The sequence below is a fragment of the Prinia subflava genome, chromosome 12, assembly GCF_021018805.1.
Source record: "Prinia subflava isolate CZ2003 ecotype Zambia chromosome 12, Cam_Psub_1.2, whole genome shotgun sequence".
Classification (NCBI taxonomy): Eukaryota; Metazoa; Chordata; class Aves; order Passeriformes; family Cisticolidae; genus Prinia; species Prinia subflava.
The window spans coordinates 16462839-16487368 of NC_086258.1; the positions used below are offsets into that span (position 1 = coordinate 16462839).

Consider the following 24530-nt stretch of genomic DNA (forward strand, 5'->3'; position numbering starts at 1 on the left):
ACCCAGAACAAGCCCTTATGACAGAATAAATACACTGTCTTTTGTTATTTTTTTATGTTCCTAGTTTAATTTATGTTTTTCAGCAGAAGGATCGATAGTATCCTAAAGACATTAAAATAAAGCTGAATCTACAGATCAGAGCTCAAGGTATCTGCTGGAAAAGCAGTCTTTTCCCTTAAAACACTAAGTTCCAAATTACTTTTCGCTGAGCAACTTTTTCTACTCCATTTCATTTATTAGAGGCTTTCTTCACCTTCTGGATGTTCTTTAAAGTTTTACATCTCACTCATCCTGTTTCAGAGCAGTCACTCGTTTTAACAGCCACAGTCCCCAGTTCTACAGCATGAGCCACAAAAAAACCCAAAGATGAAGAACATGAAGAGGAAAGATCAGAGATCACAGGATAGCTCAAAATTTCCTGCATTTTAATGCAAAGTCCCATTTCAAGTCCAGAACGACCATCACAGCTTTTTTTTTGGCATTTCATCTTTTTCCCTTTCAATCTTCACTTCAACCCCAGGCTGATCTCTCCCCCTTTTCCACCCCCCAAATTACAATGAGTGCCAGGCAAATGCTCAGGTTGTGATTGTGCCTGGTTCAAGGGAACTCTCTTGGACCCTATCAGTGATTGATGGCTGAGGGACTGACCAGACCTGGTTAGAAATTACCAGCTGAGTGGCAGTAATTAATGGCAGCTCATTAGTTATACCCACAGCACGGGCAGTGGCAGGAGAGGAAGGCAGCCCCAATGTCCCCCTCAAAGGCAGGCAGGGCTCAGACCCAGTCCACAGGGACTGGGGATGGAAAAGAGGGAGAAGATGCTGCCTTTCCTCCTCTTTCTCATTTTTAATTCATTTGCCAAGAAGGATTTCCCTTACCCCTTTCTTTCATTGCTTTAATGAACAATCTGTGCCAGCTCCACGAAACATCCCAGTTGCTTTTTAACCTTTAAACCAAACTGTTCTTTAATCTGTTTTAATTTCCAAATTTTTTTGCCATAGTCGTGCTAAATCTTCCAGCAGGAGGATCTTCACTCACATTACATGGAAAAACCCATTTCCCTCAGAACTGTGGTATCTTTTTGACTAGAAGGAGGGAGAAACACATTCTTTTTTCAGAACTTTAGTAACCCTGGCCCCAGAAGATTGTTACCTGCTTAGTTTTGGACCTGGATATACTTTTCCCTATAGGTGCCTCTTCCTACTCCTGCCATATGAATAGTGAATAATGAAAAGTCAATATGAAAAGCATCTGTAAACACCTTTATTAGCAGCTGACCTATATTTTTCAGAAGCATTAGTGGTTGTTTGTATAGCTTTAGTATGTGTGAGCTCACCACAGGGTGGCAGAGAAAAATGTAATTACACTCTGTTGTATAACTATTCTTTACCCCAAGATTAGCATAATTTATAGAAGCGAATTAGTCTGGTTTAATCACTATAATGAAAGGAGTGCTACTGTGTTCTACACTTGTATCCCAAATGTGTAGATAAAAATAAGCAAAAGCTTTGCAGGGCCAGAGGTCACTAATTTTGATTGCTAAATACTTTTTCCCAGGTAATACTCTTAATTTAAGAAAATGTTTAATTAGGCATAAATAAGCAGTTATAATTTTAAAGGTAAATTGTAGTGGGTATTGCATGATGTCTTTATGGAATGCATAGCAGAAAATTGCCACTTTTTAAAAGATGAAATCTTTCCAGAATCTAAAGTCCTCATTTTCCCCTTCCTATTTTTTTGTTATCTCCCATTTAATGTGTACAGTGGTTGAACTTTTCTTGTCATTGAGAATCCTTCATACAGAGGGAAGATGACATTTGAGCAGACCAGTATGGAATTATGAGTACGGAATTAGCAGTATTAATATGATGCTGCTGAAGATCTTCAAAATTTTAATCTTTTATATGTTTCAAGATTTATTGATGAAAATTTTAATTTTTTTTAATATCTCTTGAATAATGGCAATGCTGTCTTACTTTGGAGGATGTATTTCAGCTGTCTATGCTTTGCTGCTTAAAAAGATATCAGAATACTTTCAGATTTGAAGCCATTGTGATACTGTCTAATGTTACTGCAGTCTGGAGATTTTTGTGACCAATTACTGAGATGAATGCCATTCTATACTTTGTCATTTCTCTGGTGTCCCTGATTTATCTCTCAAAACCTTTATGACTTTACCTTTGGCTTTTATGTGGAGGCAGAGCAGCCATGTGGTATGATGCAGAGAGGCATTGGTATGATAATTTTCTTCAAGCTGAGCAGGTAAAAATAATTAATGGACTGCTTTATTGATGTACATAGATTAACGGTTCTCTCTGTGGTTCCAATTCCTAGCCTCAGTAAAGTAGCTTGAGATTTTATCTGAGGGGCCAGTAATTACACAGGGCAAGAATAATCACTGCACAAACACAATCTGATGGTGTTTTATGCCATTGCTAAGGCTTAAAAATATAAACAAAGATGTGCTGCATGGATAAGTTGACACCTTTCATTTAAATTCATGAACTCTGGAGAAACTGAAATTCAGAGAATCTGTGCTCTTGGAAGTTGAGCAGACTTCAAAGAGGAATTTACAGGCTTGGTGCAGTAAAACAGAAATAACCTGACTGTCTTGCCTAGACTCCACCTGGTGTCATTGACAGGGGTCAGGAGCAGATACCTTGAGAAAAACAAGCATCTATAAAAATAAACACCATAAAAATTGCATCACATTTTCCCCTTTTTGTCTCTCCAAGCCTGGTGCAAATTTTAAGCAAGGATTTTGGCGTTTCACATCACTGTGGTATTCATCCTAGAGTTCTGTCTGACCTGAATGAATTTGTTCAATTTATCTGTTTATACTAAAAATCGCTTTTCTGATGCTTGATTCTGAGGCAGTTTCTCATATTCATTCCCCATGAAGAAGCTTCTGTGTGGGAACATCCCTTGGCACCTTTTTGTGAGCAGTAAGGAAAAGAATTCATGCAGCTTTACTGCCACATAATGCTGCCTGTGCTCCTCTACACCCTGATCACCAGCTCGTCCTACACACCAAGCCAGTGTCCTTGCTCCTCATACTCTTAAAAAAGTTATTGGTGGCTTTTAAGACCTTGCAAAATTGTTCTTTGATATCTTCTTCTGGCGTGTCTTAGTTTTATATTTAACTGGTAAGAGTTTTATCACCTTTTCCATTTTTCTTATTTAGACAGCATTTTTTGAAAATGCTCCCTTACTCCCAGCCACCCTATTTATTTCCAGTAATTTAAATTTTCTGGCTTCTTTCCTCTGTTTAAACAAAGGCTCAGAACAACCCAGAACACCTTAATTCTGGTGGCCATTTAAAGAAAATTCCTCATTTCTATCTAGTTTTTCACTGGGTTACACAAAAATCAGCTACACAAGGCTTTCCCTTCCTGCAGGGATCTGAATTCAGTGTAGTGGGATACCTGTTACACAAACATTGAACCACTGAGTTTGGAAAAGACCTCTGAACCCTTAACCCAACACCCCAAGTCCACAACTAAACCATGGCCCCAAGCAGCAAATCTACACATTTTTTAAATGCAAAAAGTATTGCTTCTGTAGTTACTGCTGAAGCAGAGTCCTTGCCTTGCTCAGACCCAATTTCACACCAGATACCTGTGCACAGCCCTTCCAGGACTCAGATCTTTGAGTCCAGCATGATTTTTATTACATTCAAGCAATTCAGATGTCACATACAGCACACCCCTGTTCCCATCCTGGGAAAACTTGGCTCCTCTCAGCACAAATGCAAACAGTTCCATGCAGGCAATACCATTCTGCTTATCTGCAATTTTGCTGTCCCTATGCAAGGACATCCTCCCGGGACACCATTCCCTCATGGCTTTCCTCTGGAGAAGGGAGGCTCGTATTTATTTCAGCAAATCTGTGGTACTCATCACCAGAATAGCTCTCAATCCTTGCTTTATTGTTCTAGCTGCTTTTATTTCACTGCTGTTATGCATAGGTTTGGTAAAAGCCATCAGAATCCCTCATGCTTTTGTGTCATGCTGATGCTCAAGCACCTTCATCTATCTCAATATAAATTGGTCCCAGTAAATTGAAAAGAGAGCAGCTGCAGTAAGATACAGACTAAATAAAGATGCCAGAGATTCCTGCACAGGTATAAAATATAAGTTATTCACCTCCCCATATAGCACACACACAGAAATCTGTTGTCCATAGTGTGCCAGCACACAGAATAGACAAACTCTGAAATTTTTGTTAGAAGTTTGAAGAGAGGTTTGATCAGACACAAACTTATGATCTGATGTCTGTGTAATATGCTTGCAACAACTCAGCTCCCAAGCACTGCCAGTTCAGGGGGATTTGTAGAGGAAACAGGGATGACACAATCACTCTATTCAGGCTTTGTGTACAATAGCCAGGAGCTGGAGCACCTTGGTAAATGATGCTTTGAGCTGATATTTGGCCTGCATGCAAACTAGAGAGTCACAGTAGCTCCTGTACAGCACAGGTGCTGTCTAAAATGCTTGAGGTTCACACACATAAAACCAGCATATTCCACATGAGCAGATTTTTATGGAAATACAGCATAATTGTGGAAGATATTGTTTCATTAATGACTTAAGCCCAAGTAGAACCTTGTCTGCTAGTTAAGCTGGAATAAAAAATAATGAATATTTTTATATGTTTTCTTACATTCATACACCTGATTTCTTCAGACTAAACAGTTAATTCAGTACCTGTGTTTAATTTAAGCCTTGGCTTCCTACATGAACCTTCTTAGATTTTTCTATTACAGTTCTGAATACCTCCAGATCACTTTGGGCATCTAAGCAGCAGCACTAATTACTTTAATTAAATGTAATCAGACATTAATATTGCTTAATATCCCCATCCTCAAGTCAACCTAGGTGTGCAGTCTTAAGTCAGTCATCTTAATTAACCTTGGGCTGAAGCACAGGCAGAACCACTCTGATCAGCAATGGGGAACTTTTCTCTTTGTGTGCCCAGAAATAGCAGCAGGACTGCAGAGGTTCTGAAGCTCAAGTTTGGGATGTTTAGGGAGGAATCAAAGGTTTCAGGTCAGACTCACGTGTCTGATGACAGCTGTGGTCTTTGCAGGGCAGTGCCACAGCTCTGCAGCTCCCTCTCCACAAATTCCAGGGCACAGAACACAGGGTTCCCTGTCAGGAACAGGACTAACATCATAAAACAACCCCTCCTAGCAGCTCTTCTCCAGTGCAGCTTTTCTGGGTCAATCCCAGTTGCATCATAAATTGTTTTGCTGTCAATGTGAGGATAATGGGCTGACATGTTTGGTTTACTGTTTTATTGTACTTACCATGGTCTAGGTTTTTTATTTATTTAAAAAACTTGCTAAAGACTTGGTTTTTAGCGGTTCCAGGAATATTTCTGACCAGACTGTTGGGGGGTTTTTCAGTAATGCTGGAAAGAAACCATTTAAGCAACAGATTCACCATGTATTATTTTCCCCCTTGATTCTACAGCTCTACAGTTTCATTAATTCATTTTTAAAAATAACACCAATAACACAACAGGGGGATTAATCAAGGGAAACCAGGCTCTCTCAATTAACCTAAACTTTTATTTTAGGCCTCTGTATAAAAGGGATTTTCTCTCTTACAAAAGCTGAATTGAGCTGCTATGGTATTTCTCTTCAGAAAAAACACAGCTAGTTGTGAGATTGCTTGGTTCTAATTACCCTACACTTACTTTATTCAATTTCAGAACATTAGCACTATTGTTTAGTATATTCTGTGAACTTCTCTAGGCTTCTATGTCCACAGTGGAAGTGGGAATTGACTGGGAGGGCAAACACAGCCAAAAAACTTTCTAAGGCCATACTGCAAATTTATTTTTCAGATCACACAAAGCTTCTCTTATTTTAAGGACCTTCCATCTGACCTTCTTTGGGGCAGTGGCACACAGGGTTTTTTACTCAAATAAAAGATGACTGACACAATTTGGCATGGGCACCTGCAATCCCACCCAGTTTGGGTGCTATTCCTTGATCATTGCTTTCCATGGCTGTGAAACATTCCATTGTCACCCCTCCTCTGAGATTCCCATGCAGTATATCCTAAGAGGAGTTGCTGATTTGATTGTCTCAGGTGTTAGAAAAAGATAAGTCACCCGCAAATTTCAGGTATTAGTAGCACATAGTCACATCACATTTGTATGCAAGGCAGCTTTAAACTCTGCTGGCTGCACTACATCAATTCTGGCTGTTGGAGTTCACCTGCACCTGTAGCATCTGTGGCTGCACAGACACACTGGCACCAAGAATGAAAATGTTCCAACTGAAAATTGAGTTTTCAGATATTTTGTAATAAGAGTTAACACCTGTAGATGATAACACCTGAACTACTAGAGCAGGCAACATCTGGAAAAGTTTCCATCACTCCTGCACAGACACTTACAGGGAGGTTTTGCTGTGCAAGCAACAACCCAGGCGTTCCCCAGAAAGTTCATCTAATTTTGTAGAAAAGTGACATGAAATATAGATTAACTTAACCAGTTTTACACCTACATACACTCAAACTTTGAAGGCAAGAAGAACTGAGTATCTAAGAGGAAAAGAACTAACCCATCTTCTTTCCTGATTAAAAAAAATATATGAAACCATACGTTTTGGTCTTGTTGTATGAAGTTTTACATTTCAAATGCAAGATGAATTTGCCTGTTTTCAGTTTCAAAGTGTGTGTGCAGACAATATAAAAAGTTTAATTACTTGGGCATCTGTCTGGCATGTACTGCCCCATTCTTTCCAGACTTCCTTTAAACTTGCACTTTCTTATATTTTGCAGTGCCCTCCTTTTGGGGTTTGGTGAACTCAGCTTGGAATCTTTGCTCTGTTGGTAAAAGACAGTCACCTGTCAATATTGAAACCAGCCATATGATTTTTGATCCCTTCCTAACTCCTCTTCGCCTAAACACAGGGGGAAGAAAGGTAGGTGGTCTCTCCTGTTCTGGTGTATAAAATAAATGGAGTTAGTAGACGTAAAAAAACATTTGGTATATTTTATTTTTCTAAAGTATTTACTTCCATCTGTCAGCTCTGAGGCGGAATTACAATGCAATGTGTTTTAAAGATACTCTTCCAATCACTGAATTAATCAATTCTGCTTATCCAGCTGAAGGATTGATATTTCAGTTCTGAAATTATTTTATACATAAACCATCTTGAATCTTTTAGCAGTCTTGGCAATGGTCATTAGTTTATAATGGTTTTGTGTTGCTTTTCTTAATAAACAAAACTCAGAGTTTTAATGACTCTGCTATGTACATAAAAGCTTACACATTTCACATTATTTATAAGTTACAGTGACAAAACATGAAATTCAAGAATGTGGAAGTTGTCAGTGAGTCGAATACAGGAGGTTCAGGATATTCAATGTCTTCAGCAATTCTAAAAATTGAGCTGGGTTTTTGTACCAGCACAGAGTAAGCAAATGTCTGATTATTGATAACATTTGGAGGCACTGTCAAGCTGGGAGATGCTGTATCAGTGATGAGGTTCTTACCATGCTTACAAATGCTTCCACTGATAACCTCCTATCGTGTTACAAGAACAGGATTTGTTCTTGTGATTTGTCTTAGAGAGGTTTCCAAAACAGTTAAATCAAAATTCTCCTTTGAGGAAAAAATATTGGAATTTTGATGCCTTAATAAAAATTCTTAGTTCATAGTTAAGACTTCACTGAGGATTTGATTTGGCAGGTAGTGTATTTGTGTTCACTTTGTCATTAATGTTTTTTGTATGTTAAAAACTAAAGGTTTATTTCATATGGGCTGAAGCACTTCAGCTCTCAGTGCTCTGTACCAAGTGCTGTGGCAGCCAGGGAATTTCTTGGACAAGACTTAACTGTGATTATGCTGAACATGAAAGGGTTTTATGGAACTGATCCTAAGAAAAACGAATAAATAAAAAAGGGATTTGATGTGGTTTCAAATCAAAGTTATAATAAGCTAGCTTACAAGCACAGTGAACAAGAGACAGCTACTTGCACACAGTCACAATTGTAAATTTTTGGAGAAGTGGCTGGGAGGAGACTCAAGCTCTAAGAGAGAGCAAAATGGAAGGAAATATTCAGTTCAGTTGTTCTTGTAATAGTAATTCAAATTCTTAATAAATTTTTTGCTCTTAATTTAGAAGTTCAGTTTCTTCTGAGTTTGAACAATATTTATGGTAATTTTGAAAGCAACATATCTACTTTGTGTGCTTCACTTTGGAAATCAACTTATGAGGAACAGAAGTGGCTCAGCCATAGGAACAGAATCCAAGACCAATTTCTGATTACTGACTCCACTTTCTCTTACCCCTTTCACTGCTTGTCACTCATTTCCCGTGGGTTTTATTTTTAGTGGGGAGCATTGCTTATTTTCTGTAAACCAGTTACCTGTTTAGTTCTCCCTTCTCACCTTGCAGACCAAAACTGTTCCATTCCACTAGAGAATTAGTGTCAAAAGTTTCCATTTAAGCTAATCCCTTTCCTTTAGATAGTTTATTTTATTTCAGTGTTAGTAGTGAAAGCCTTTTAGTAAACCAGATTGAAACTTTCCTACAGTTTCTTAGACTGCTTGGAAAAAAAGCAATAGTTTTCCTTCTCCTTAAGAGAAGAAATGGTCTGGCAGGAGGGTATGAAGGACAACATCACTATTTTCCTACCCTGCAGCCTACAAGGGGAGAAAAGCCCAGTCTGTGGTGTCACACAGCAGGTGACTTAATGGTTACCTTTGCTCTGAGACTGAGAAGAAAATTCTTCCCATTCCATTCAGAAGTAAAAGGGATGGTAGTGCTATTTCCCAAATATTTATACCTCTTTGATCCTTTCTTTTTGCAAAAAGGTTGCAGTGAGCAGTGATACATTGCTTTTTGTGCTGCCCAACGATTTCAGTGCAGTATCAGGTCACACATTTACAATTCAAGCACCATCAGATGTTATTCTGAGTTGTACTCTTGTTCTGTATGTGTGATTCTCCATTTCCTGAGAAAGTGACTTTGCAGGTCCTGAAGTCTTGCGTGTCATAGATACAGATAATTGGATTTCAAGATCCATAATCTCAGCACAAGATATTTAATGAGTTTACATGCAGAAGAAGAAATGCTGCTTTTGAGGAAACTCCCCAGGTTCCAGTTCTCTCCCAAGCCTAGCTTTGTCCCTTGGTTATCCATTTTAATGAATTTTATCCAGCAACCCATTTCAGATAAACAGCCCTTTCTGATAAACAATGCCAGCCCTTATTCATTTGCAAATCACTCTCCTCCATGTCACAAAGAACGACACCCTTTTACTTTCTGTGCTCTTTTTGCCTTGGATTCCCTTAAGCACCAAAGCAATCAGCACAACAGAATATCTTACATTTAGGCAGGAAGCACCTTGGGTTTCAGTCTCCAGAGCAGGGATTTCCAGCCTGTCCTGGATGATTGTGGGGGATGGACAAACCACCCCACTTCCCACTGACCTGGTCCTTTGCTGGGATTCCTTCCTCAATTCACCTCTGCAAGAGCTCTGCCTTTGGTCCCCCAGATTTTGTCCCTTGCCTTTCTGTAGCCCATCTGTCTTTGGTCTCCTGGTTCTCTGTGGACTTAATTTCAAAAGCTCCATTTCTAGAATTCTTTAGGACTCAACTGCAGTTCTTGGCCATACTTTTTTTTTTCCTTTTTTTCTCCTAAAAACCTGTTGAGCAGCTGCATTTGCTTTACACACCAAGTGTATTCCTTCCAAGTAATTAAACCTTGCCACATCAGTGACCTTATGTTTTATGAGTCATTTTAGGTCACACTCAAGGACTGAAATTGTTGCCTAAAGCAGGTAAAGTTCTGTTTAAAACCAGTTTGTTTTTAAGGCAAGCAAGGGCATTATACCTGATGTTGATCTCTGGGGAAATAAGAAGAATTGATGTCTACTGGCCAAGGACTTATTCTATAGCTCAGTGTGCATAAATGGAAGTTATTCAGCAAGATCCACACATCTGCCTGCTCATATGTGGCATTAATGAATGCAATCACATATAATTTAAATTAATATCCTTATAAATAATTGGTTCATTCTATGCATCACAAGATAATGGCTACATTCAGCAGTTTCTAAACTAAAACAGGGTAGGAGAAAAGAGATGTATGGATTGAAATCAGTTTAATGTTTCTCTGCCAGTTAGTTCTGATTCCATGCTGTTCAATCAATTCAGAGCATTACTAGCACTTTTCTCAAGAGTGCAGTATATGACAACTGACAAGTTTTGCTTTGGTGAGTACCAAAAGGACAGATAGTGGTGTGAAACATATTTCAGCACTGCAGAAATATAAAAAATGAATTGTTAGAACTGGTCCAGTGTAACAGATACAGCTGGAGTATATCTGCATAGATGATTTGGCATGGCAGATACCAGCTCAACCAGCCCAGCTCAGAGTAGACACGACAAGGACAGGTCAAATTCAAACATTTGCTCATTTGTGATCAGCTACTTTACAGTTGTGATAAAAGTCAGGGAGGTAAAGCAGCACAAAGCCTTCTGAGAGCCACTGCAAACTGCAGTGCAAGGACACTGTAAGCACTGTGGGACTTACCCTGAGCTGGGGCACAGCCAAAATCCTCCCCAGCTCAATGGCCAAGGCTCATAGGCCAAAGGGGCACGAGGGAATCTGCTCAGAAGTACCAGAGCCAGCTCAGAGAACCAGCAGAGGAATCAAAATTAGTTAAGTTTTGAAAACAGAGCATCTCAGCTGGCACTGCACAGCTCCTGTGGAGCTCAGCCAGCCGTAGTGGCCATCTCTGCATTTGTGTCCATGGCTTGGGGAAACCTCTGCCCAAACAGCAGGATATTTGTATGGACTGGTATTTTTCCAAATGTCATGTTCTTTAAATGCTGTTTGAAGTTGAAGGTTTGCTCAGTTCCCCTTAGAATATCTCTGCAAATATTGCCAAGATGTTTATATGTGTCCAGCTGCTTCATCTCCTCCTTTTCCTACTCTCCCAAAACAGTGCTAGGAAAGAGGAGAAATTACTTAGCAGGGAGAAGTCTGAAACCATTTTCATGATGAAAATGATTCCACCTCTGCAAGGGAAGGTGGAATATGTTCATGAAAGGACCAATCCTTCATTCTCAGTGACTGTTGTGGTGTGTGTATGGCTGCCTGGACTGCTGATGGTTACCCCTCATCCTCTACAAAATAAGCCAAAAATATAAAATAAGAAACACATTTATAAGTATCTTCCTCACAAACTCCAAAATGTGTTTGCTCATTGAAGGCTGTGCTAATGAAAACCTCTACAAGGTTTGTCTTGGTTTGAAACCTCCCTTGGAATAGAAAATGTGACTCCCTTCCCTCCAAATTATTGTAATTCCAAAATTATGGGGCTTTCAGGCAAAGAGATGGGAAAAGGAGTTACAGTTCTTTATTAATGTATATGTATATGTATTTTGTTATTATTATATATGTGTTTCACTTGCATCTCCATCGTTCTTTGGGTGAAAACCTGTTTCATTCCCAAATATCTGATAATGCTGTTAATAGTGAGGTATTTTATAGTATGTTTTCTCAGCTAGTTCTGGGCTCTCTGATTATGTCATTTAAAGGATTATGTATTATTTTGACTAATGGATTTTGCTCATATCCTCTCCTGCACTTAGACTTGCCTTTTCCTGAAAGCCCTTCAGCTGTAAAACCACATATTGTTTCAACATCTAATACCCTTTATCTACTAATGTTGGTCCTTTTTTTTTAATGCCCCACTGTGCCTTGCATAACTAATCACAAGCAAAGGGATGTGCTGGCAGCTGAAGAGATTCCTAAAAAGAGGAACTACTGGGAGGAGTGCAAAACTTGAACTTTTCTTCCTGCCTCTGGGAGATACCATCTGTTATCTTCAGAAGGTTTGGTTCTCCTGTGGAGGTGACTGCTGGAGACAGAGAGCTGTGCTGGAGTGGGAACAGGCACCAGCCTTTGACCAAACACTCCACACAGAAATTAGGAACAAGATTACAGCATCTGGTAAATGTAATGGGAGAATAAACCAGCTGTGCTAGATGAAATATTGAGTATGTCAAATTATTACAACGAACTTTATAAACATTACTGTTAGGCTGACTGCAATAATTTTTTAATAGGGTGAGAAGATGGATAGAGAGGGGAGTTCTGCACATCAAATGCTGTGAAAAGAATGATGCTGCTGTAGAGAGCAGGAGAAGCAGCTCCCAGTAAGAGCAGACAGAAACTGGCTGCAGGCAAGAAGGGAATTGGAACAGCAATTCCAGAATGAGAAGGATTCTTCTCATCTCAGGATCTGCCATGGCAGCAAGAGTCCACAAAGCATTAAAGAGATGCATTTTGCAGTTTTTTTGCAAAATGGAAGTTACATTTCTTCAGCTTTTTATGGTATTTTGAGCCCAATCAATAAGCTTTATGACCTGCATCCTCTGTTGGCTCGTTGGAGCTGACTGGGCTATCAGCTTTCTGTCCTGGTGCACTGTAGATGGGCAATCACACATTATTTAATTACTCAGATGGACACCTTTGGTGCTACTGGGTTCTTCAATGAGATATGTAATTGTTCCCAGCTTATGCGACTTTTATTGTTATTGAAAACATAATTTCATGCTTGGTTAAGTAGTAAATTTAATTCATTCTCTAGCAAGATTTAGGGACCCATATGACACTACCAGTGCTCCTCCAAGGGCATGTGAGGCAGTTGTAGCTGCCCACAAAAGTCTGAACTGGCTGAGCACTCCCTGGTGGCTTTTCAGCACTTCTTGCTCATGGATTTGAAAGTGCAGGAGAAACTTTCCCATCTAAAGGAGGCCAGTTGTGACTGAAGATTGTCACTTAGTCACTATATAGTCACTAGAATTTTCCAGGCATGGAAAAGCCACTTAACAGCCAAAGTTCTAAATAAAAGGAAAATGTTAAAAAAAAAAAGGAAAACAAATCCCCCCAGGGGAGTAATATATTCATAACTTCTACTGTGTAAGAATTGGAGACCTTCTTGTCAATAACTGTAAAATGCCTTATATGCAGAAATATTTCAGGACTTTTAAGACAAGGCAAGGTTTTTAGCCCTATGCCTTTGCATTCAATACATGATTTATGTCAGCTTCATTTTTCTATTTTCCAGCAAGCCTTTCTTCTCCATCTTCTCTGGGCTACAGGGCTACGTGGAAGTCAGGCATTCTAGTGAGACTGGAGTTTTTTGCAGCAGTGAGGTGTGTGTGTCACTGCTTTGGTTGATGTTATGCTGGACTCTGCTTTGAGTCTTTGTTCTCAAACCCAGCTCCTACACACCTTGATATTGTGATGTATTGACTAAAGGAAAAATACTTGCAAAATAACTTCAGAGATTTGCACTGAATTCACCATCTTTCTATCTCTGCCTGTTGCAGGAAATAAAACTACTCTTTTATCCTATAAAGCCTTGATTATCTTGTCCTGGTCTCTGTTTAGAAAAGGTTCCTTGCAAGTGCAGGTAGTGCTCCTCTGTTGCCAAAGGAAGTGCTCTCGGTAATATCACATTTTCTCATTTAAATACTTTCTCAGTGGTCTGCTCTTTTATGTTTGCAGCTCTTTTAAAGCACCTGAGCTGAAGCCTTTTGAAGTAAAATACACACAAATGCCCTTTATGAGCCTGTCTGCCTTTGTCTGTCACAATCCCTAATAATTTTCTTGGAATGTACACATCCTCCTTTGGCAGTTGCAGGTGGGATTGTCAGGGTGGCTCTCAGCAAACAAGGGTGCATTTTAAATGAGCAGCAGAGTGCCTGTGAAAGCATTGCACTGCATTATTACAGCTTATCTTCCTGCTTTCATGGTCTGTAGTCCTCACGTGGATTTATTTCATCTCTGCTTGCACACAGCTTTGATGGTGCCTTGTACCCTGCCCTGCTTAGACTCGCCATAAAGCCTCATACTTAAAGGATAATGGTCATGATGAGGGAAGTATACAAGGCAATAAACAGCTTTTGCAGGTGATTAAACACACTGGAGCAAAGCTGAGGCATTTGAAAACCCCAAAAGCTGTTTATTGTAAGCAGAGCAACACATCAGCTGTGTTCAACAAGCCACAACATTAAATAAAAGCTTCTGCCTTGTCTTTGCAAGGGCTGGGAGGTTTTGTCCACCAAATAAATCTTTGTTTCTCATTTTTAATGCCATGGGTGGCATTCTTTGCCTCACATATGGTTTAACAGGAGATGGTTCCTGAATAATTGCTTGGGATAAAAGCAGCAAAATGTCTTTCTTCAAATTCCTGTGGAGGTTCTTGATGACAGTTCTTTCCTCCTCTCCAACCCCACATGAATCCCCCCTTTATTCCCAGCTCCTTTTTCCCTTCTTGTTACTACTTCCATTGTCTGTTTCATTATTTAATTTATTGGTTTGGTTTTTATTTTGTATTAGTTAGGGGTTTTTTCTGTTCAGTGGTGTCTTTGCCTCCAGTTTCTCCAGCACTTCACAGAGTTTTCCTGACAAGAATCCTGAGGTTGGAAATTCAGCCCTTCAAGGGAGAGGTTAGAGCAGGAGTATCATGAGTGACAACATTTGTAGCACCAGGGAATCTCTGTTTCACAAATAGCACTACTTTGGTAATGGTGAGCTACCTAAAACCAAACAGCCTTTTTTTAGCAATTATAATTTACCAAACCATGTGCTCTTCAAGAATATTTCCTGTAAAACAGGATGAGATTTTTTATTCCAATGGAGTGACATTTGATAAATTCATGCAGATTTCTGTGGGACTTCCTATCAAATGCAGGGAATAAAACTGCATTTACTATTTTCCAGCCCAAATTTACTGGCAATTATAATAGTAGATACCAGCATGGCTATTTGTGCTAGTCAGACTTCAGTTAACTGCTGACACAAACTGCATGACAGATAAATATGAAGGCAAATAACCCTGACAGAAAACTGTAATTTTCTGCGGATGTCAATGGAAGGAAACTTAAAATCTAATGAACGAATATTTAATACTTTGCAGTGGTTCACAAAGACAACATTTTTGCTGTTTATTGCTGAGAATTGTAGCACAGTCTTTCTCATTTATAAATTAGACCTTGAGGCAGTATCTTCTGTGAAAGCAAAATATGAAAGGAATAATTGAGGTCTGGTAACCAGCTGAGACTGAAGCTGTATGCTGTGAAACAGAATTAATAGATAAAGTGATCAGAAAAAAATCTGGTTGGTAATTCCAGGTAGGAGTTGGCTGAAGTTTTTTTTTTTCTTTCATCTTGTCCTTTAATTCTACAAGAGCAATGTTTTTGAGAAACTGATATTTACTCATTTATACATGGAAAAAACATCACAGCAGCATTATAAAAACCCTGTGTATGTTACATTCTTGTCTCAGATAAACACAAATCCAGCATAATTCTGGATTTGCACTAGTATTACTGAAACACAAATCTATCCTTGAATGGCTTTATCCATTGTGCCCTGTTAAGTTTATCTAGGGCAAATCCTGAACCACTAAAACCATGGCTCAGCAGGGAGAGGGGCAGTCCTTACCCTCATGGAGAGGCAGCCAGGGCATCCCACATTCTGCTCTGGGCAGAATTGCAAGAACTGCCTGCAGATATGGGCAGGGCTTGTGCTGACTCCTTGGGAAGGCAAAAACCAGAGCAGGCACTGGTGGGATAAAGAAAAACACACCCAGGAAAAATATCCTGCATGTGCAGATGCTGGGATAGATCCAGGGTAACTGCTCTGCTCACCATGGATTGTGCTGTGCCTTTGCAGGGAGTGCAGAGGAGATGTCACAGCCTCAGAGAGGAAGGGTACAGCTCACTGCTTCCTGGGGAGGCAGAAAATCCTCAGGTGTCACTTGAAAACATGCCAGGATTTCAGCTGTCACATTCAGAATGAGAGTTAAAGCTAATGATAGGAAACATGTTTAGGAACCTCATTTTTCTCTAAAAGGGATATGAGCTGTTCCCATTTCAGGTTGGGAAAGAAGCTGTCAGAGAGTGATTTGGATTGTTTCTCACAAAGGTTAATCCTAAATTTTGTCCTGAGTTTTCTCTTGTCAGGCTGTGCAAGGAATATGAAGTAGAGAACATCCTTAGGTAGCTTTTGATATTTATTTGTACCTTCAGATATAGTCAGAACAATACAGAGAACAGATTTGGAGAAACAGAATAGGATGTTTATTCTTCTGATTTTCAATAATTTTGAGTTAAGTAAGGTTGCTTTTGTAAACAGATTTTTTTTTTGCCAGATATGTTACATTTTTCATTCATGAAATGCACCTGTAGATTATACATAACTAAAAGAATGTTTTCCTTATGAGCATTCAGTAAAGCCAGATGCTTTTAGTGGGAGTTCTTGGGTTGAAATACACTTGGTGGGGCTCTTCCCCCCTGTTGTACTTTCCATCACAATGTTGCTCATTGCAATTAAAAACATTAATTCTGTTGTTTCTTGCACTATAGAGATAAATGTCACAGTGAAGACTAATTAAAAAGAAACAAAGCTATTCTGGTTTGGTGGGTTTTTTGTTTGTTTTTTTATCTGAAACATAAAGCCATTCCCATTACAGAATTTTCAGAGGAAATTCTTCAAGACTCCTGGCACTATATTTTCAACGTAGTTCCACACCTAATGAAGATTTACAAATTTCCTGAATCCCATTTTCATCAACAGAATCTAGTGCCAAAATATGTCTCTGCCTTTCAAAATCACTTCATGTGTTTATTTGCATCTCAAAGACTGAATTAGTTTTAAAACTCTGACTCTTAAACTTATTTGAAGTAAACGATCACTTAGGGCAAGTGTTGTCCTCCACTAGATTAAATAGACTTCTAATATTGTATCTTCATCTGAATAGATCTTCTTTTCATCCAGAGTTAATATGAAATATATTGCATTTTGTATTTGCTGCATGAAAGAAAGACTGATTTATTTCAAGTACTTTCGGTTATTTTATTATTCACATCAAGATCTCATCTATTCCCTCTGCATTCATATTTTATAGTACTTTAACTGATTGATTTGATTTGACCCAACACTTTGATGGCACCTTTGCCATGGAGGCTGCACACACATAACACAAATCATTTACTTGATTCTTTTCAAAACTATTTACCTTACCCTTGGGTTATTTTATGAACTTCTGGCCTTTTGGTTCTGACCATATTAACCAGCAGACAAAAAAAACAGAAGTCCCCAGGGGTAAAATCCTTACTTATTCACTTCTATCTTCATATTTGCAGTGCTGTAAAATACAATTGTTTTCATTCTAATGTAGCAAAGACTTCAGAATTTAGCCCTGAATTTGTCTAATTTCCAAGGCACCTCTTGGTCCTTGTTCTTTTCTATCTGGACTGACAGGTTTCATCCCCACTGAAGTCATATGAGCAATACTGACTCTCACCCCGTCTGAATTTGCTCATTTTGTGACACACAGGAAGGCAAGATAAGTTTTATTCCCAAAACCATGGATTTACTGCAATATCTGAGGTAACTGTGATGGTGAGGCAGAAGCAGAGCCTGAATCTCTGCTCCCTCAATGAGGCATTCTGCATTATCCTTCCTCAATTTGAAGCAATTTACAGCTGTACTGTACTGATCAGTAAGAAGCCCTTAATAAACTAATTGGAAATGGGGCCTAGATATCAATTCTTAAAAAAAAAAAAGAAAAAAAGTGTTTAAAGTATTTTTAAAGAAAATAGCAAAGTAAGTCTGAGTGTATTTTAAGATTTCTTTCCCTTTATCTGTTTTGTTTTCTGTTCTCCATGTTCATGCATTGCAATGCAGGAAAAGCCAATGAAGAGGGTTTTGTTTTACCTGAGGATTATCACAGGATTTGGTTCTTCTGGCAGTAAACTTCCTACATAACTTCCACAGTTATGAATTTTTTTCTGATTGGGATCATGCCTCATTCAGAACCTTCTCTAAATTTACATTTAGTGTTGTTCCCATACATACACTTTGGGATTGCAATACAAATGCAAAACTCTTGTCTTAAATATATTCCTATAGTAAGTCACAGTCCTGCAAGCCCTGAAGCAAAACTTGTTTAATTGCAGAATTGCAGAGAAAAAAACCATCAGAAAGGCAAATCCATCACCTTCATTAGGAAGAGCAACACCTGTTTGGCACGTGTGTAAAGTCCTGCTCAGTGAATCTGATTAATTGCACTCTAATTCTAATGTCCTATAAAATAACTACTGGAGGAATTCTCTAATAGAAATTACTGCCGTTCTCAAAGGTATCATCAGCTAATAAAGAAATCACATTATTAACATAAATTTCAAGGTAAAATTTACATCTCTGTTATTATGATTTTCAAACTGTTAAGTCACATACTTTATTGTGGGTTGACATAGTATTGGCAAGGAACTCTACTCCAAACTCTTACTTTATAATTCTTTTTCTAGTTCAGGTTTCCTTTTTCTGCTCGTGTCTGTGTTTTGTTGTGGTTTTTTTTAATCCAAAAATCTAAGTGCTGGTGTACATTCTTCAGCCAAAATCTTTACATCACAAGGATGAAAAACGGGTGGTGACTGTGTTACTTTTAAATGTCACCTTTCTTTACAAATCCTATTTTATGTTTCATCCTCTGGCTTCACTTCAGTTTACAAACATGGCAAGCCTGTTTTAAATCTCAGAGAAAGGTAAAATAAAGTGTCCAAATAACAGGTTATAAGTGGATAACCTATTTTTCTTTGGCTGGAAAGCTTTCAACATCTGGCTTTGGCAAACAAAGGCCGTTTTGAAATGGTGTTTGGGCTGTGACTTGGACCCACGTGGAGGTTGTATTTACAGCACAGGAGTTGTCAAATAACAGTGAGAGTAATTTGGGCATCACAGAAAATAATAGGAGTGATTCTAGTGCTTTCTGTGGAAACCTTTAAACTCCCATTTCATTAAAAATTCCACTCTGCAGCTGGTAGCAGAGATTTACTGGGTTTCACCATCTGTGCAGATTAATGTTTCCTAAAGGGGAATGAATGCAACAGATGAGATGGTTGGCTTTTCAGATCAGACAAAACCCCAAAGTACAATCTCTTCCCTGACTCTTGCATCTCACACCTGTTTCCTTTTAATCACATGACTGAATTGTTTGGGAGAAACAATTCAAGCTTTCTTTAAAGCTGATTGATTGGAAGATTGCAGATCACCAAGATTCTTGGGGGATGGTAGCTGTGGAGAATTGGTGATTTTATTGAGTAGATTTTATTACAGATCACTTGAACACCTTCTTGTGATTGTTATTGTGTTCATATCCAAGAAAAATGTCTTCACCCAACAAGTACAGTGATTTAAAGGCATTTCAGTGTGTGTTCCAGAGACAACCAATATGGGGAAGCTCAGCTGCCTCCAGCCCACACCCCTGTTGTTTTCAGTCTCATCTCTTTCTTTTTGACTGGCCATAACTAATCTTTCCAGGGGATTGAGCATGTGATTCATTTCAATTGTGATTTTAAATCAATCCTTTGTCACTACATATCTTACAATGTTGTAATTTTAAATTATATTAGCTTCACCGCACATCAAACACCAAAATAAATTCTTGGCAGTGATTACTGTATTATGATTCATCAGTAAAATTAATAGAGTTTCTGGGTTTGCCAGAAAATGGGATCATTAATTTGACTTCTTCTTGAGGGCAAGAAAGGATAGCACACTACCTTGCTTACCAAACCAGGTATCAATCCCTGCCTGGTATTTCTGATAAATATTTTTGGATATTTCCCTGAAATACAGCATGTTTTACTCTGTTCTGATGGCTTCCATCAGACAGTGGTGCTGAGGGAAGGCAGATCCATGGTGTTGTGGGCTCAGCAGCCTTCTGGAGAGGAGAGGCAACAAGGGTTGGGACCAGGAGTGGGGCAGGGATGCCAGAGCTTGATGTCCCTAAAAAAGACTCTCACTCAGCCCTGTATAAAGAACAGCAACAGCACAGGGTGCTGCCATCCCCATGGATTTAACACTAAAAAAGCCAAGCACCCCAGAGACACTTGATAATAGCGACATGGAAGTGGGTAATTAAACTCACTGGCAACACTGGTCCTTGCTCTCCCTTGCGTTTTTCTTTCACTGAAATCCAGCTGGCTGTTGCCAGGGGTAACCAGCAGTGACATTCAAGGTCATCGATGAAAAGCAAGCCTTTGTCCCCTGGATATTTCCCACTCTCTTGAAAACTTGCATCCTAGAATAAATTCCTTTAGAACAACGAATTTTGGTCAGTGAAACACTTGGGTTTATTGTTTTTAATTTCCTGCACTTCTTAATTCACTGCACTTCTTTGGTCAGTCCATTACTGCTCCTCCATGTTAATTATAAGGCACAACATCCCAGAGAACATCTGGCTCAAGGAATGTCTCAGAAATGTGTCACAGTGTCACCAAGGCTGCTGTGTCCCCCTTTAGGACAGACTGGGGGACAGACACCAGGCTGCACCTGCACAGCACCAGAACCAGCAGCCCTCCTCTGTCTGTGTGTATTCTACCTGAGCAGCTGCAGCTCTGTTCATTCTTGTGTTTTCAACGTGTTTGAATTGTCTTTTCCCGTTTCTGTAGCATTGGTGATTCATTCACAGAGTTTTCTGCAGAGGAAATAGTTTATGGAATTCATTAAAGCACTTTCAGAGGTAAAAAGTCAGAGTTTTATGGGAAGATAGGGAAAAAATCCATTCTTCTAAATGGGAATTTTGTGGTGATTCATCATCCAGTTCTACTTGATATGATTTTCAAATGGTTAGCAATGTTCTGTATGGTTTAAATTGGGTTTTATTCTTTTGTTGTTGTTAAACCTGCATTTGTCCATTGCTTGGTTTACACTTTTTATGTAAATAAAGGTGTCTGTGAACTAGAGAGAAATTAATATTTTCAAATCTGTTGGATGTTGTCTGTGAGCTCCCCTGGCATTTTTATTATTTTGTCAGCTTTCCAAACCAATATTTTTCTCTGGAAAGATGCTACTTAAGAAATGAGTATCTGGGAACAGAGGAACCAAATTACAGCTTTGCTTAGGTGAACATAACTGCTTTTGATGCAAGTGGGAGTTTCCCTTGTTTATCTGGTGTGTAATTTGGAAAAGCGCATTTTACATCTAATTTCACCCCGATTTTCCTACCCCATATTTGCAGAATAGAGGGAACAAGCACAGCAGACATCAAAGTGTTTATTTGGTACCTACCCTGGCCTGAGATATAAACTTGGAGCTGTTTTGCAGCCAGAGACCTGGAGGTGAAGAGGGCTGGCAGCTCTGCCTCAGAGGGAATTCTCTGTCCCAGGCTCAGCCCAGCTTTTCCAGAGGTGCCCACTTGGTATCTAAAGGCACTGAAGTGTTTTAGGCTGGGTTAGGGAAGGTGAAAATGACAGTATTTGCCTGTTTTACAAGCAGATGATGATGATGATGAAGTATTAATTGCTTGCAGTATAGTGGGTAGATTTTAAAACTCACCAAGATGGCTTTGCAGCTTCTCCATGGAAATCTCCTGGATGGATAAATGTCAGCTCCACCTTAGCAGAGCAATTGTCACCCTCAAAGTGCTCCAAGGGCTGGTGTGAGAGCTGCCAGGGGAGCAGCTGGACTGGAGCTGGGATGCAGTTTTAGGATATATCCATGGATTTATCCATCCACCTCTGGAATGGGGTGAGGAAGGATGGAACCTGCACACAGGTGGAAAAGGAGCTAAGAAGGATGCACAAAACCAAGCATCCCACAGCAGGAGCACAAGATGGATGGGGTTATCCTTTATAGCATAAAAGGATTTTATTTGGTCTGACCTTTTATTTGTTCTTTGTGCATATTCATGGCAGGCTCTGAGTGCTGAGGAAGGGAGGTGCCTGTGCAGCTCCCAGGCTGTCACAGACATTCATGTGAAGCACAGAGCAGCTTCATGGACCAGTACAGAAATTCAGTGTAGAGCTTAATTGGAACAGTGTTTGTGCTTCACTGCAGGAGTCAAAGCTGCTCCTCTCTTTTGTTTCACTGCCCCTCCTTTCTTCCTTTCACAGCCCAAACACTTGCAGAGGATTTCAAGTTAATTTACATCCTGCAGAGGGTAAATGGCAGAAACTGTTTCTTACAGTTCTGTGTTAGGACTGACTCCTGGAAGTTTTGCAAGGAAATCTTCTCACTCCTTATTCCATCAGGAGAGATGTATTCCTTTGGAATGGAGTTACTCTTTGTTGCCTGTGAGGCAGCATTTCTCTGATGGGCCTCATCTTCCACTCCCACCTGGGTGAAGTGGATGTTTGTATCTGTCAAAATGCACTTGGCTCACGCTGTGAAAAATAATTAGTTGGACAATGGAGCTGCTTTGAATTTACATGTGACTCATCCCACAGCCCCTTCTGTGTTTGTGGGATTGGACATTGGATTTGGGAAATGACTGATAAATATTCTTCTAAACACCTATGATTTCAAAACAATGGACGTTGCTGAAATGTCAGCACTTCTGAAAATGGCAATTTGTTTACTAGGAAATGAAAAGAACAAGCAGCTTTTGATGGTCAGGGCAGCAATGTCTGTGTGCTCTTGAAATTGCTGAAAAATATATTCATATTCTGTTCTACTTTGCCTGTAGTTCCCACACACATGTGGCACCACTGGTAATATCTCTTAGGAGAACTGGTCCTCTGGGTAGATTCTGAAAGGGTAGGTCCAGCATTAATATAAACTCCATTAACTCTAGCATATTTTGATTTGTAGAAGATTAATGATGTACATATAGGACCCAAACCACCTTTTCTCCTCCCTTACTGTGTTTATTTCAATGCATTTTTCAAACAAATAACCACGACCCAGAAATGTCCTTATCTATGAATAAAGTGCTTTGCTTAACATTACAGACTTTGAGCAGAACTGAAATGTTCCTGTAACATAACCACACATAATTTGACACCAACTAAACATCTTTGGTGACTCGTGAAACAAGAGGTTTCCACAGACTGTGCCTTTTGTGCCATCACCCTCTTGTTAAGAGGATTAAGAAATCAATAGTTGTGCTGTCAAGAGAATGTAAATGTTTCCAAAGATGTTGTAGGATATTTCTGCCCAGTACTCCATTAAGAAATGAAGAGTGTGCTGACTGTACTGCATGTTCACAGTGAGTTGGAACCATTTCACAGCTCTGAAATTCTGGGAAGAGCTGTTAAAATAGAAGTTGTACATGACTAATTCAGAAAAAAAAAAAAAACAACAAAACCAAACCAACCCATAATATGAGTTAAGCCTATTTGAAATCCCTAAAGTATAAACATGTACTGATATAAATCCATGGATATATAGCTACAGTTTTACTCTGACACTACAAGTTTACATTGTTCATGGAATTAATACAATCCTAAAAAATTCCCCAGGGCAGATCCTTTTAGAAGTGTTTGGGGTAAACACATCACGTTACTGAGCTGACAGACTTCAGCTTTGTTGAACATTCACAAACCAAACCTATTTTCTCACAGCTGTCTGGAATGCCAGAAATCTGTGTTTTTAAAGTATTCCCATAAGATTCTGTTCCACTCCTCTGTTCATCCTGTCACTGAATGCATTGTTTGATGCTCAGCCTCTCTTTGGTGGACCACGGACTGGTTTGCTGATCCAGGGGCTCACCAGGTCTCACAAATGAGAATGTTCCATGTCAGGAACACACTCCCCACCTGCACAGATGGACATTCAAGGTGCATTTCTCATTGTGTTCTCAAGTTCCTCCTCAGCCCTCTCTCCATAGCAGGTGAGCCCCTCACACTGGACTGGAAGAATTGTCCTGATAAAGGATCCCTCTTCACCTGCACCATCAGCTCCTTAGAATCCAACCAAGCCAAGAGAATTTCTCATATTTTAAGGGAAAAAGGAATTTTTTCTCTCTGTAATGACTCCAAAGCCAAGGGCAAATCAGGGCCTTCCTGAGCAGATCTGACTGGACAGCCCTGTGTAAAAATCAGAAATAAAGCCAGGAGTTTACACACTCCACAGCTGCCACAGTGCATGTGATGATGGCAGATTTAAAAAAAAAAATAAATAAACCAAAGAAAAAGAAAGAGGAGAAACTGAGATTAGTGGGAACCGAATTGGGAAAATAAAAGCCACCACTATATAAGTTTGGCAGTGAAAAACTTTACAGGTAGTTGTGGAAAGTCTTAGAATGAAAGTCTTGAAATGCTGATGAGCTGAAGCCATAGGTCTGTCCCCTGGGGTTTGCCATGCTTATGACACTTAGACATCAGCTGAATATTCTTATTTTTGTCCATTTTAAAAACAAGTATTTTGTTCATAAAGTGCAAAACTAATTGGAATTCTGAACATAAAAATATCAACAATGATTCATCCATTGGTGTCCTGTGGAAATACTCCTTCTTCACTGGAACTGGCTGTGTAGCCCTTCCAGTTTCATCTGAACTTGTTTCATCAGACTCTTTATGAAATGCTCTTCAAACAGCCAAGCAGGTGTTTCCAAAGGCTTCATTTCTAATAACTGCTTTGAAAAGCCACATATGCTCAGTCGTGTTTTAGCCATTGCAGCATTTATATGTACTTTCTCCATCAGTGGTTCCTCAGAAAGCCAGTCTGTTTTTATCAAGGTTATTTTTCAGTATATATC

The 24530-nt window shown here is 39.3% G+C and overlaps 1 protein-coding gene across 1 annotated transcript in view; it reads left to right on the forward strand.

Moving 5' to 3' along the window:
* CA10 (carbonic anhydrase 10) overlaps positions 1-24530 on the forward strand; it is a 154259-nt gene that overhangs the window by 56789 nt on the left and 72940 nt on the right. The window contains exon 4 of the mRNA XM_063409695.1: positions 6795-6937. Coding sequence (XP_063265765.1) covers positions 6795-6937 — 143 coding nt within the window. The remainder of the gene's footprint in view (positions 1-6794; positions 6938-24530) is intronic.